This window comes from Parasteatoda tepidariorum, chromosome 4 (genome assembly GCF_043381705.1).
Source record: "Parasteatoda tepidariorum isolate YZ-2023 chromosome 4, CAS_Ptep_4.0, whole genome shotgun sequence".
In the NCBI taxonomy this organism is placed as follows: domain Eukaryota; kingdom Metazoa; phylum Arthropoda; class Arachnida; order Araneae; family Theridiidae; genus Parasteatoda; species Parasteatoda tepidariorum.
In genome coordinates, this window is record NC_092207.1 from 3,745,716 (window position 1) to 3,758,623 (window position 12,908).

Here is a 12,908-nt window from a genome sequence, read left to right on the forward strand (position 1 = left end):
ATACAGTACAGAACCCGTTATCCGGAAATCAGAAAACCGGAAAACCAAAAAACCGGAACGAAATTCAATACATTTTCCCGCCATTTTTAAAAAAAAAATTTTTTTCCTCATAAGATTTTAGGATTTTTCTTTCTTTTTTGAAAGATGTTCACCTTACCATCATTTTGGAAATAATCATTAGTGTATTACTTCATCGGTTTTTCTTCTTTTTAAGATTATTTCCAAAAAAAAAAATTTTTTTTAGTTGGATTTAACAATAAAAAAAACGGTTTTTTGTAGCGATTCAGAAAACCGGAAAAATCAGTTATCCGGAATAGCGATGGTCCCAATCGTTCCGGATAATCGGTTCCCTACTGTATATATATATATATATATATATATACACACACACACATATTTATGTTCTCATTAAAATTATATTTGCCACCAACTTGACAGAATGGATCATGGTATATGACAATAAGTCATTAACAAAATTTTAGTTATATTTTTGATGAATTTTTGTTCTTATTTAGGCAACTATTTTCTTCATTTTTTTTTGTGTCAACCCTGTATATGTATGTATATATATTTTTATTTTAGTTTAAATTTTACTCGTAACGAAAAAAGTATCATAATTTTTGCTGTATCATTTGGCGGCACACAAAAGTGGCTGAGATTCACTGTTTTAGAGCATCCCTGTGGCAGAATTTTTTAGAGCTATCTGCGACAAAACTCTCTAGCACTAAACTCTTTCTGCAAGATACTTTTAATAATAACCACTATATATGTTACTAATTTAATTAATAACTACTAAATAACTATTAATGATTACTAATTTAATAAATAATTAACAAAAGTTCTGTGTTTACAACAAGAACTATAATTTTGTAAACATGTAATAATTTTTTATTCTAATATTATGCGTGTTATTTTCACATTTTGTTGACGGGGGCACACAAATTATTTCCTTCGCATTTTGTAAATAATTATCACAATAAAAAAATAATTATGAAATCCGTTTTCGAAAGAAAAAAAAAGATCGACAAAATAATGTGAATTGAAATCTATAATAAATAATTGTAATAACGCATAAAAAATATCAGATTTAAGAACTGTTGAAAAATCAATAGGAATAACTGCCAAAAATTCGATAGAATCATTGCCTTAAAAAGTAATTTCCACATTGTTTGAAATATATCATGAAATTTAAAAACCACGTGAAAATAAAAAGCAATCACTGCCTGAAATACAATCGAAACATTACGTCGGTTTAGAATACTACCGGAGTAAATTAAGTGCATCAAAAAGTGATTATCTAAATGCATTATTCAAATATTACGTGTAAACTTCTGTCTTCTGTAGAATAGAGAGCTAAAATGTTTTACTTTTCAAAAGAAAATTAAATCTTTCTGCAAGAAAGACTGCGTTCTGCGACAATGTCGCCATGTCGCAGCTATTCTGCCACAGGGTAGAGTATAATTTTTTAGAGTTTATCTAATGACGTGTTTTAAATATTTGTTTAAATATTTGACATTTTAGGTTATTTAATGAGTACTACTTTTGATTGCAGGGTATGCCAGAATCCTGGGCTAGACTGTTACAAAGTTCTAACATTACCAAATCAGAACAAAAACAAAATCCCCAAGCAGTTTTGGATGTTCTGAATTGGTATGATGCTAGTACCAAAGAGAAACAAGAATCTAAATACATGACTATGAACAAAACATATGGTGAGAACCTTTTGAATGATCTACGTGGCATTTCTTGCAATAAAAATGCAAATATTTTCTTTTTCAACTTACTGAATTAATTGTGGAAAAAATGCCTAAATGAATACCAGGATATTATAAATTTATTTTCGAAACAGTTATTGATATTAGCTATTTAACAGATTGAATCATGATCTCAACTGAAACTCCAAAGTTGCTCCACAAGACATGAAGAGAGACTGTGGAACAACTAATGATACATATACAACTTAGAATTATTTTTTATTTTATTTCATTACCTAATTTCTGTGTGTTTCATCGTATATTTTGTAATGCAGCAGAGAACCATTTATCCGGTATCCAAAAAAATCGGGAAAATGTTTGCTTGGATCTCCCGCCATTTTAAACCAGAGCGATTGAGGGGAAAAAAGTAGAAATTTGACTTCACGTTTGTCAAAACTTCAATATTTCTTCAGTGACCTCGAAGATCTTTAGATAAATAGTGGGGCAGGAAAGGGACAAATGTTTTATTTTCTCCTGTTTGTCTGAAAGAATAATTTTTCTGATGATCTGCTGTCATTCAAACATAAAGGATTTCGTTTTCTCTTTGATTTACGAGGTGGTAAAGAAAATGCATTGCACGCGCATATCAGATGAAAGAAATGAACAATTTATATATATATATATATATATATATATTTACTGAAAAAAGGTGAAATGGAAAGTCGAAAGCGATTAAACTAAACTATGACTATTTTTTATTCAATTGTAAAGTAGAAATAGTGTTGAGCTTAATTTAATCATTTAAAAAATAATCAGGAATTTGTAAATTATAATTTAGTAAATTATTAATATAATTAGCTATGCTTGTGGGGGAACAAGTACAAAAACCATCAAGCTAGCATTAAATGATTTCAAAGTGAGTTATAAAACATTAACGCATTATTTAAAAAAATGGATTAAATAGGGGAAGAAAAATTGAGAATATTTAATTAAAAATACGACAAAGTTTTGCCACTCCTTATAAGAACATAAAGTTTTAAAAAATAAAAACGAAATAAAATAACAAATAAGTATGAATCTTTTTCTAAAGTCAGATCCTGTTAAATTTAGAATCTGGAAAGAAAATTCCGAAATTGAACAACGATATTGCCTGAAAGTAAAATGACAGATACAGATTCGTAAGCCCCGGGAATAGTTTGGGAAAAGAAGATTCCAAAAAAAAAAGTCTGTGAATTGTCAGTGGTAAACACAATATTACCTCTGAACCGTGAATTGTCATTGTCAGAGAATTTGACACTCGATTTAATTGTTGGATTTTACTTTTCTGTTTTTCGTAATATCATTTGCGCAATAGAGGATTTTAAAAAAAATCCAATCCCCCCTCCCAAAACCAACCATCAGTAGGTGCATCTTCAAGATTCTTCTATTATTCTTAACCATTTCTGAGTGTTGTCAATTGGATGACTGAGTGAAGATAATAACTAACGACAGTGTCGACCTTTATCTATGAAAAGGTACCCCCAACGTAGAATCGAGTTTACACACGTCTTACATACTAGTGAATTGGAATTGTATTTTTGTAGTTGAAGATACACTACATATTCATATAAAATAATTCATTATCATTACAAGGAAAGATATGTTGAAAGCCAATTTTTTCTTTCTTACAAGTTAAAAAAGTTAGTGTGCCATTTTCCAGGCACTTTTTTGATTATCATGAAGAAAATATTTGTTACGTGAAATTCTGCAATACTCTTCGTTTAAATCATTCATTTCTTATTATGGTAATGATTTGCAGATCTCACTGTTTTGTTTTTTATTTTCAGTATAATAGTTAGAACCGTACAAATTTCCTAAAATTGCATGTGTATTTAATCAAATTTTGTATTTTCAAAGCTGACTTAACGAGTGTGTGGCATTCGAGTAGGTACTATTGTATTTCTATCACTTGACACTTGAATGTGAAGTCATTTATGGTAGACATTAATATTTATTTTCAGGAGATCCCTCACCTCGACCAAGCTACCTTGCTGATAAATATGCAATCAATGCCATTGTTCCTTCTCTACCAGTATCTGTAAGTATGTGCTGATGAACCAGTTGGATTTATGGCATGTATGAATACCTGTAATATAATATGTTTGAATGGTGTGGGTCAATATTAAGGGGAGATATAGGGCCATGTAGCAATAGTAGGGGTCTGTTTAGAAGAAATTTAGGTCCGTTAACTGACCTTTCACAAATTGTCTTTTCATAAAAATGGACCCTTCGCAAAATACTTTTTTTTTTTAATGGGACCCTTCACAAATTTGTTTATCTTCATTATTGTTTTGTTAATCGAATAAATTCTTCCCAGAGGGGGGGTAGAAAGACAGGTGTAAACGAACAAGTTTTGTCTTTGGCAGACGCTTCTTCCTTTATTCGTCCGAAATGAACATTCTGTGTTCAGCAGTATAGGCTAAATACCAAATATTTATATGTTGCATCTCTANACAAATCATTTTTCTAAATTATGCCGAAGGCTGGCAAATTTTGTGAGCAAGAAAAAACACCACAGGATTTCGTAGAAAAAGTTTATCATTTTTTGTTTATTTTAGTTCTTAGATCATATGCATTTATAGTACACAACTCACCAATTTACAAAAGGTGAAAATCCACCACGTGGATGCTGGGTCCTCCCTGTGTGCTCCAGGGAGTAGATAGGAATTTAATTTAACATATTGAAATAATTGTTTTTTTTTTTGTAGAATTACATGATGCATCAAATAATTAGAAGATAAGGTTGCAGAAACTTATAAACGTAAAAATGAAAGAGTAAACTCTAGAGCACACAGGGGGAAAACACAAAAAAAGACGCTGCTCTAAAAAAGGCAACCACTCAGTTGAGATCCACGGGGAATACTGGTCTATCTCCAAAAGATAGCGTCCCCTCCCTAGCGGTTGCAAGAATCTCTAAAGACGAGCTAGGAGTCGAACCCTAGAGATCCTGCAAAGGCAACGAAGAAAGGACACCTACTTTCCTACTGGGCTGACTCCTGTTGGAGACAGCCCAGTAGGAAAAGTAAACATTGTGGTGATCCCATGATCACACCACACATAGTAACCTATAGGGTCGCATTGTACACTCCCTAATTGGCCTATAATAATTTCCTCTGGTAGGGTACACCAGTACCCTGTTATGTAATACATGGTTTGAATCTTTTGTTAAGCGGAGATATTGGCCTATAATATATTTAAAAACATAATAAAAATCATATAATTTTCTATTGAACAAATATTTTACAAGATAAAATTGTCCACTTACGAGAGTTTTCCGTTTATGGGAAACTAATAACGAAATTTAACGCCGTAAATTGCTTATAGAATAATTGCAATGATATAGAAAAAAACTAAATAATAGTAATAATACTTTTTATCCTTAAATTTCTGAATTTGCTAGGTCCTTCTGATAGGACATTTCTCTTTAATCAGATGTCTGTTTCTGTCCCAAAGGTGACTAGAGTAAAATAGGTTTTGTTTACACCAGTTACCTGATTAACATCTCTAGTAAGTTTGTTTATCTACCGAACAAAAGATCCAGTTCAATATTCAAATTATAATCTGGGGTAGCCTGGTAGGTAGGGCGCTGGGCCCATGTCCGAAGGTCGTCGGTTGGATCCCCAACGGACGAAGACTCCCCATGTAGTAAATGGTGACTGATGCACATTAAATTTGTCAGGTCACAAAGTCGTTCAGGTACCCATAACAAAGAGTTTCCTTGTCTTCTGGTTTGGGTTCAAAATTGCAAGACTTCAGTGTTGAACATGAGTAGTCTTAAACCCAAAAATTGGGCCAATGAGGTGAACCGGTTTTGAATTCCAGTGATGGTTGGTCAATTTGAATTCTGCATCCGACTTGCACCGACCACAGTGCTGATGTAAAATAGCCTCAGTAGTAAACGAAATCATGGGTTAGGGTCCCCTTGCCATCAAGCTAACTGTGGGAGGTTTTCCTCTCCATATAACGCAAATGCAGGTTAGTTCCATCAAAAAACTCCTCCACAAAGGCAGATTTCTCCCAATAGTTCATCAAGAAGTTCCCTTGTGTTCTGGGTTGGGTCCAAAATTATAAGACTATGGAATTGAATTTCAGTAGTCATAAACCCAAGATTTAGTCAGCTGTTCAACGACGGTTCTAAAAAATAAATAAATTGAATATTCAAATTATAACTGTGTAAATATTGCAAATTGATTTTTTTTCTTCAAAATGTGAAATTATATAAGAGGGATTTTCAAGCTGTCCTTATCTAGCCTTATTATAAGTAATATTTAAAGTGAAAAATAAGATCAATAATACTGAAAAGCCAATAAAGTAGATCATATTTTGAAAAAAAAGTCCTATTTGTGGCTTTACTCTCTTCGCACATTTTAATAAACATTTGAGCAAATTTTTTCTTCATTAATTTGCTCTGATGCTAGTCAGTTCAATAATAAATTTATCTCTGCAATTTTTTTTATTTCTTTATATACAGTCAATTTCATATTAGGTTGTTTAATTCAATTCTGCATAAAAAAATAATAAATATTGCATTTAATTACAGCTTTGATCTATTTTGTACTCTATTTGTAGAAAATATTTTAAAACGAACAATAGATTACTTACCTATCAGAAATTACGTAATTTTTTTTGTACAAATGATTGAGTTAAGTCTATTTTTTTTTTTACCCCTTCATATCTGAGACTTTTTTATTTTTAGAAGGCGCAAAATAGTTGAATTCTGAGATGGTTGGGTACTTTTGAAGCATGGAAAAGTGCTTTGATCATGAGAGAAAATGAGAATTGTTGCTTGGTTTACCCGTTGTTAAATCAGATTATGAATTTCGTAATATCTGTATTTTTAATTCATAGTTTCCATGGGGATTCAGAAAATATTCGTTACATTGAAATTTTCACTGATTTCGCTAAAATGGGATGATAACTTAACTCATAAAATAATAACTTAACTCATTAATTTAATCTTTTAAAAAAAGGGAAATCTATGTTCATCGTAAAACAGCTTTTATTATGCCATGCAGAATCATTTCTTTTTTAAAGTTGTCTGTACTTAAGGACTGAGAAATGTATTTGGTGTATTGAAATGAAATGTGGTTTTAAAAATAATGTTTCTAAAATTAGGATTCCATAGAATTTTCATCAGCCTCATGATTTTTACAAAAATTTTATACTATTTACAGAAACATAAGAAAAAGCATTAAAATTTCAGTCTTTTTCTTTATTTGCATTTTAAAAAAAGATTTGGAAATATTATAGGATTTTTAAAAAATGCCATTTTGAAATTAGGGTAGCTTATTACAAACAGAGTAATTATATAATTTTGCTTATTGAAACTTATTAACATCAATATTATTTACTATAAATTTTAAAACTATGAAAGTCTATAAAAAGAGATTTAAAAAATCTCATAAGTTAATGCTTTGGATATTTTTTAAATTGAGGATTTTTTGTTAAAAAACACCACTCTATTTAAATCAATGATTTTTTTTTCAAAAAAGAATTATTTAAATTGATAATTTACAAAAAAAAATATATCAATTAGTTCAAATCGTAATTTAAACCAACAAAAATTTATTTTGACTAAATCTTTGCCTTAATAAGATGTATTAAATAGTTACATAAGATTTTATTGTTTCAGCCTACTCGAAAGCTAGAACGGACTCCTCCGACGACACCTGAAGAGGAGCCAGAAGAGCCTGAACCACCCCCACCACCTGTTGCTGCTAGGCCTGAGAAAACTAAATCTATTGTTAGTAAAGATAACCAGTTTCAGATTTATAATTAATTAGGTTTAAGCCTAACGAAGGTTGCCACTCCAAAGGGAAAACCTGGAAAATATAGGGAATTTAAAAATCATCTAAAATAACAGGGAATTTAGATTTTTTCCTTTACAAACTATGAAAATATGGAGAATTTTGTTTCTTATTTTCATCTTTTAAAAAATGGTGACTACTCAAAGCATAATCTATGGGATATTTCAGCTATACTAAACTATTTGAATTTATTATTTGTCCTGCTCTAAGTTTGCCCCACAATTAATAATCACACAAGAGAATTGTTGTTTCTTCTTAACATATTGTGTATACATAGAAAACACGGGGAATTTTTTTTTCCTTTCAGGTTTGAGTGGCTACCCTGTTAACAGAATTTATTTAATTCTGTCAATAACTTCTTCTCGTGTCATGAATGATAATCATTGTGCTTTTGAAAGTGGAATTATATTATGTAACATTTTTTATACATAGGTTCAAATTTAAAAAAAAAAAAAAAATTTTGATTTTCCTATTTTGTTGACATTACTATAATGTCTTTAAAAAATGCTTGATATAAAATCAAATCGTCATCTATATGTTCTGATATTTTTTAAACTGGTTAATTGATATTATAGAACAACCTAAACTAAAAACTTTTTTTTTTGTTAATTTAAATGGAATGGGAATGACATGCTATTAAAGAATTTTATTTTTGTGTTTGCAAATGTTTTTTTATTGCAGTAATTTGTTTTTATGTGTGATTCTAATATTTTCAAAATACAATGTTTATAGAAAAGAACATTTTAACAAAAAAAATATTTGAAATTAATTTAATACTCAGTTGAGTCCCTGTTTAAATGGTGCTTTACTTAACGACAGTGTCTATTTAAAGACAATATGTTGTTCACTTGATTCCTTCATGGCAGAAAAATCTCTATTTGAGGGTGCTGTTTTCTTTTAAAGAAAATAAACTGAATTGTAGAAATATACTTTTTTAATTTTGTAGTATACAAAACCCGTGGATGATGAAGTCAAGAATAAAGCATTGGGATATGACAGGAGGGACATTGCCAATAACAACAATGCCCCTGCAACAATGACACCAGCTCCCACAACAACTTCTTCCGTGAAAACAAGGAAAAAGTTATCTGAAGCAGAGTTAGTTGAGAAAATTAAAAGTTTAGTTTCTGTTGGGGATCCTAACAGGCGTTATACCAAAATGGAAAGGATTGGCATCGGGTAAGCATAAAAAGCTTCCACTAAGATTATTCCTTTATCTTTTTCTTTATTCTAAATGAAAAGCTCATACTTTCACATCCTGTCTTTAAATCTATTTTTAGTTCAAGTATGCATTAACTTACATTTTAACGTTTATCCCTGTAACTAAGCGTGAGAAAGCTGTTTAATAGACCAATTTAATAAACTAAGATTTCTCTTATTCCATTCCCTAAAACGAGACATTTTGCAGACTTACTTTACAAAATTTTCCCTAACATTTATTGAGGAGCGATTTTGTGTCTCTTTGATGACTGTTCTCTCTCTATTAATTATTAAATAAATAGTGTGCCCCTTTTTCGCTGTTTTTATCCTTCCTCTCGGCAACGACGTTACATGCAATGATATGTATACATATACATCTATTTATATATGTATCTATACAATGCAATAATAATGAAAATTGAAAAGTATAAAATACGTAATTCCAAGTTGCAACAGTGCCAATATATATATGTATGTATATATATGTATCTACGTATTAATAAATGCTCTCTTGGTTTTTCGTACATTTTACAAAATTCCTGAAAAGTGAGTAAGTTTCCTAAAACAAGATCCCTATTAAAATAATATTTTTACACAATTCATTGCTTATTTAAATAAATATGACTAATGTATTAAAAGGTTTTCTTTTTTCTTGCTCTAAGTTTTTCAGTTTATTTTTATTGAGAATTAATCTTTTAAATCATATTCAATTAGCATTCATTTTGAATTAACATTACAAGTTCATTTAATGTGAATTGAAAGTGGAAAATATTACAGACAATTTATAGTTATTAGTGTAGTAAATCTTTTGTCTTGTGATAACAAAACAAAAAAATCCCTAAAATTCTATATATGTGAAATAGCTCTTTATATCATAAAAGTACAGTTGTCTCATAGTCTGGTCAGACTGTTTTGCAGATTTGTAGCCAATAAGAAAAAAAGCTTATCTTGATGAATACCTCAAACAATTAATCAGATATTTGAGTGTAACCAACCGCTGAATTCAACTACTAACAGCATTTTTAATGTGATGCTGCATTTTGCGACTACAACTCATCTGTACTCGATCCTTTACATGCGAAACACATTTTAACCCAGCTTTATTCACTTATTGTATTTTAATTGTGCTGAAGTTATTTATTAGGACCTTTAAGTGAAAAGTGACTTCAGCTGTGGCATTACTGCGGATCAATAAAGAAAAGTGCATGAAAAAAACAGGAGGTATTATGAATGTAACAGACAACGCATCAATGATAGGCATCTGGAAGCTGGAAATCACAGAGGAGTGAAGAAAATAATCAAAGTGCTCAAAAATGCAGGCAGCAAATTTATATTTTATAACTGTCGTTAAACAGCTGATCCAAATTAGGGTTTACAGCTACCAATGTTCAACTCTGTAACCTTGTCATTTTGAAACCAATCCAGAAGACAACATATCAAGTATTGGAAAAAATTTTGTCTTCGGGAAGGACTTTTTGATGGAATTAATATGCATGTGCATTACGTGAAGGGGAAAACCACGAGAACCTCCCACGGTTAGCCTGGCGGGACTCTCATCCATGGTTCGCCGGCCACTGAGGATATTTTGCGTCAGCACTGCTATCAGTGCGAGCCGGATGCAGAATTCGTATCGACCCGCATTCACCGGGATTCCGACCCATTTCACCTCGATGGGAGGCGAGTACTTTATCCCCTGAGCCATCATGTCTCTGACTCATTCAGAAGAGAGAAACATCAGAGTCGCATCTGTGCTGTGTTTCCAGTCATGGTGTGAAAAAGTCATGAAGTACATGGCTTCATGGACTCCATATGTTACTGGGAATTTAAAAGTCTCCTAAAATAACTGGAAATTTTTAGTTTTCCTGGGAAAATACAGGGAATTTATTTTAGTGCTTTATAAAATAAATAAAAAAAATTTTAACGGCAGGCACTTGAACTCTCGTCCTTCACCTCGGAAGATGCCGGAAGTGTTGCTCATTTAGCGTTACCCAGTGGGCACCTGTGAACCTAAGTCACGGAGGCGAGCTACACTACCCACGCCACACTGCCACAAACCCGTTCATAGGGCGGGCCACATTCACACATCACACACAACAGAGGACAACACAGAGAGAAACATCCATGCCCAGAGCGGGATTCGAACCCGCAGCCATTGGCTTCGCAGTCAGGCACGCTAACCGCTTGGCCACCTGGCCGGCGTGTTTTATAAAATGGTGACCACTCAAAAAATGGTATTATATGTGTAAAAATGGTTTTATAATATAGTGAGCATTCAAAATGCAATCTATGGGATATTTAAGGAAAATATTTCCTTTACTATAGCATTATTTAAGTATGTTCAGCTGTTACTCTAAGTTTTTCTAGCATATAAAACTAGTATCTTATACAGTAATTGTTTCTTGTGTATAATACGTAGAGGGAATCCAAATATGAGTGGCAACTCTGTGTATGTATATTAAATGAAGTTAATATATTTCAGTGCATCGGGCACAGTGTACACGGCCATAGAGTCAGCAACTGGAATGGAGGTGGCTATAAAGCAAATGAATTTACCTCAGCAACCAAAGAAGGATCTGATTGTGAATGAGATTTTAGTCATGAAGGAAAAGAAACATCCCAACATCGTAAATTATCTCGACAGCTACATTGTTGGAGATGAGTTATGGGTAAGACTCTCTGTTTACTGTTATTAATAGTTAGTTTTTTGTGATTCCTTGTTGTTGCTAATTATTGATTATTAACTTGTTCGTTAGTTATTGTTTGTGCATCTTTATTTTAATTGTTAGCTTTTATTTCCTTATGTAAGTTAATATTTAGCTTCCTTGATTTTTTTTAATTCATAATTTTAATAATCATTAAATTTCCTACTCATTTTAAGATTGTCAGAGACAGGACTATAGTCGACAAAGATGCTCACTCCATTAAAGCGTGGAAAAATTATAAAAAGTATATATATATATATGATATTATATATATATACTTTAGTTTAAGCTTTACTCATAAGACAAAAAGCATTATAATTTTTAATTTATCATTTCTAAATTTTGGCGGCTCACAAAAGTGCCACGGCACAATAGTTGTGGATCACTGCTCTTAGTTAAATCATTTTCTTTATGAAATCATCAGTTCAAACATTTTTAAAGCATATTATTAGGAGTTTGCTTAAAATTTTTAGTGATTTACATATTTTAAAATTTTATTGTAGATATTTCACACTGTTAATACATTTCAATTAGCAAAATAACATTTATGCTTGGTGCATGTGCAAAAACTTGATGTATTTTTTGAATATAGATATACAGTGAACTCTCACTTATGCACCGGTGTAAGGGGCCAAGAGAAAAAGGCGCATATGTGAAAAACTTCAAAATTCTAAAACGCAACGTAAATTGCAGTGACAATATGAATAAATATGTTTCTAAAGATTAAATGTTAATATTTATACTGTTTTGGTATTTAGTACTATAATTATGCAAAGAAAAAATTTAACATACCTTAAGACAATTTATTTCCTTACAAAATAATCTTAATACCTGTTTGTATTTGTTTTTGCCGACGTATTTCAAAAATAGTTTCCTCCAGTTCATATAAATGGGATAAGGGGGAGTTTCAGAAACAAAATTGAATTGTAAATAATCACGAATAATGTCCAAAGCTTCCAATACTGTTGTGTGATTTGGAGGAACTTTATCATCCTCGTCAGTATCATCCACCACGTTCTCATCGTCCACAAGTTTTAGTTAGATATAAATGAACACTTCTTCACAAAAAATTTGAGTTTTATGGGAGGGGGTGAAACATCACATGATAAATTTCTAAGAAAAGTACTTGACGTCATAATATGCTGCACAATAAGTTGTTCGATTACTAATGTCACTAAACAGATCACCTCCTTTTATTTACTCATAATGTCCATCTGACTGCAAGTAAGTGATCGCGGTCTCTTTCATCTTTCGTATTCCAGGTGTCTTTTTTTTCTCTAGAAAACAGCATGGGAGTAAAACTAACCTCTGGACAAGAGGAATGGTCATTTTCTAAAAGATGAATGGGCTTTCATTGTTGTTGGTGTAACAGATAAGACACCCTATTCAAAATTCTAGAAAGAATGTCTTTCCAGAAACAGCAAAAATGAAAAGGTCACAGGGGGAAGCAAATTCAATAGGATCTA

General features: G+C 31.4%; 1 protein-coding gene across 1 annotated transcript in view; it reads left to right on the top strand.

The window, feature by feature from the left end:
- LOC107447514 (serine/threonine-protein kinase PAK 3-like protein) overlaps positions 1–12,908 on the top strand; it is a gene marked incomplete at its 5' end in the record, with an annotated part of 47,298 nt that overhangs the window by 10,456 nt on the left and 23,934 nt on the right. The window contains 6 exon segments of the mRNA XM_071179343.1: positions 1,553–1,712; positions 3,591–3,617; positions 3,695–3,771; positions 7,366–7,476; positions 8,487–8,719; positions 11,220–11,406. Coding sequence (XP_071035444.1) covers positions 1,553–1,712; positions 3,591–3,617; positions 3,695–3,771; positions 7,366–7,476; positions 8,487–8,719; positions 11,220–11,406 — 795 coding nt within the window.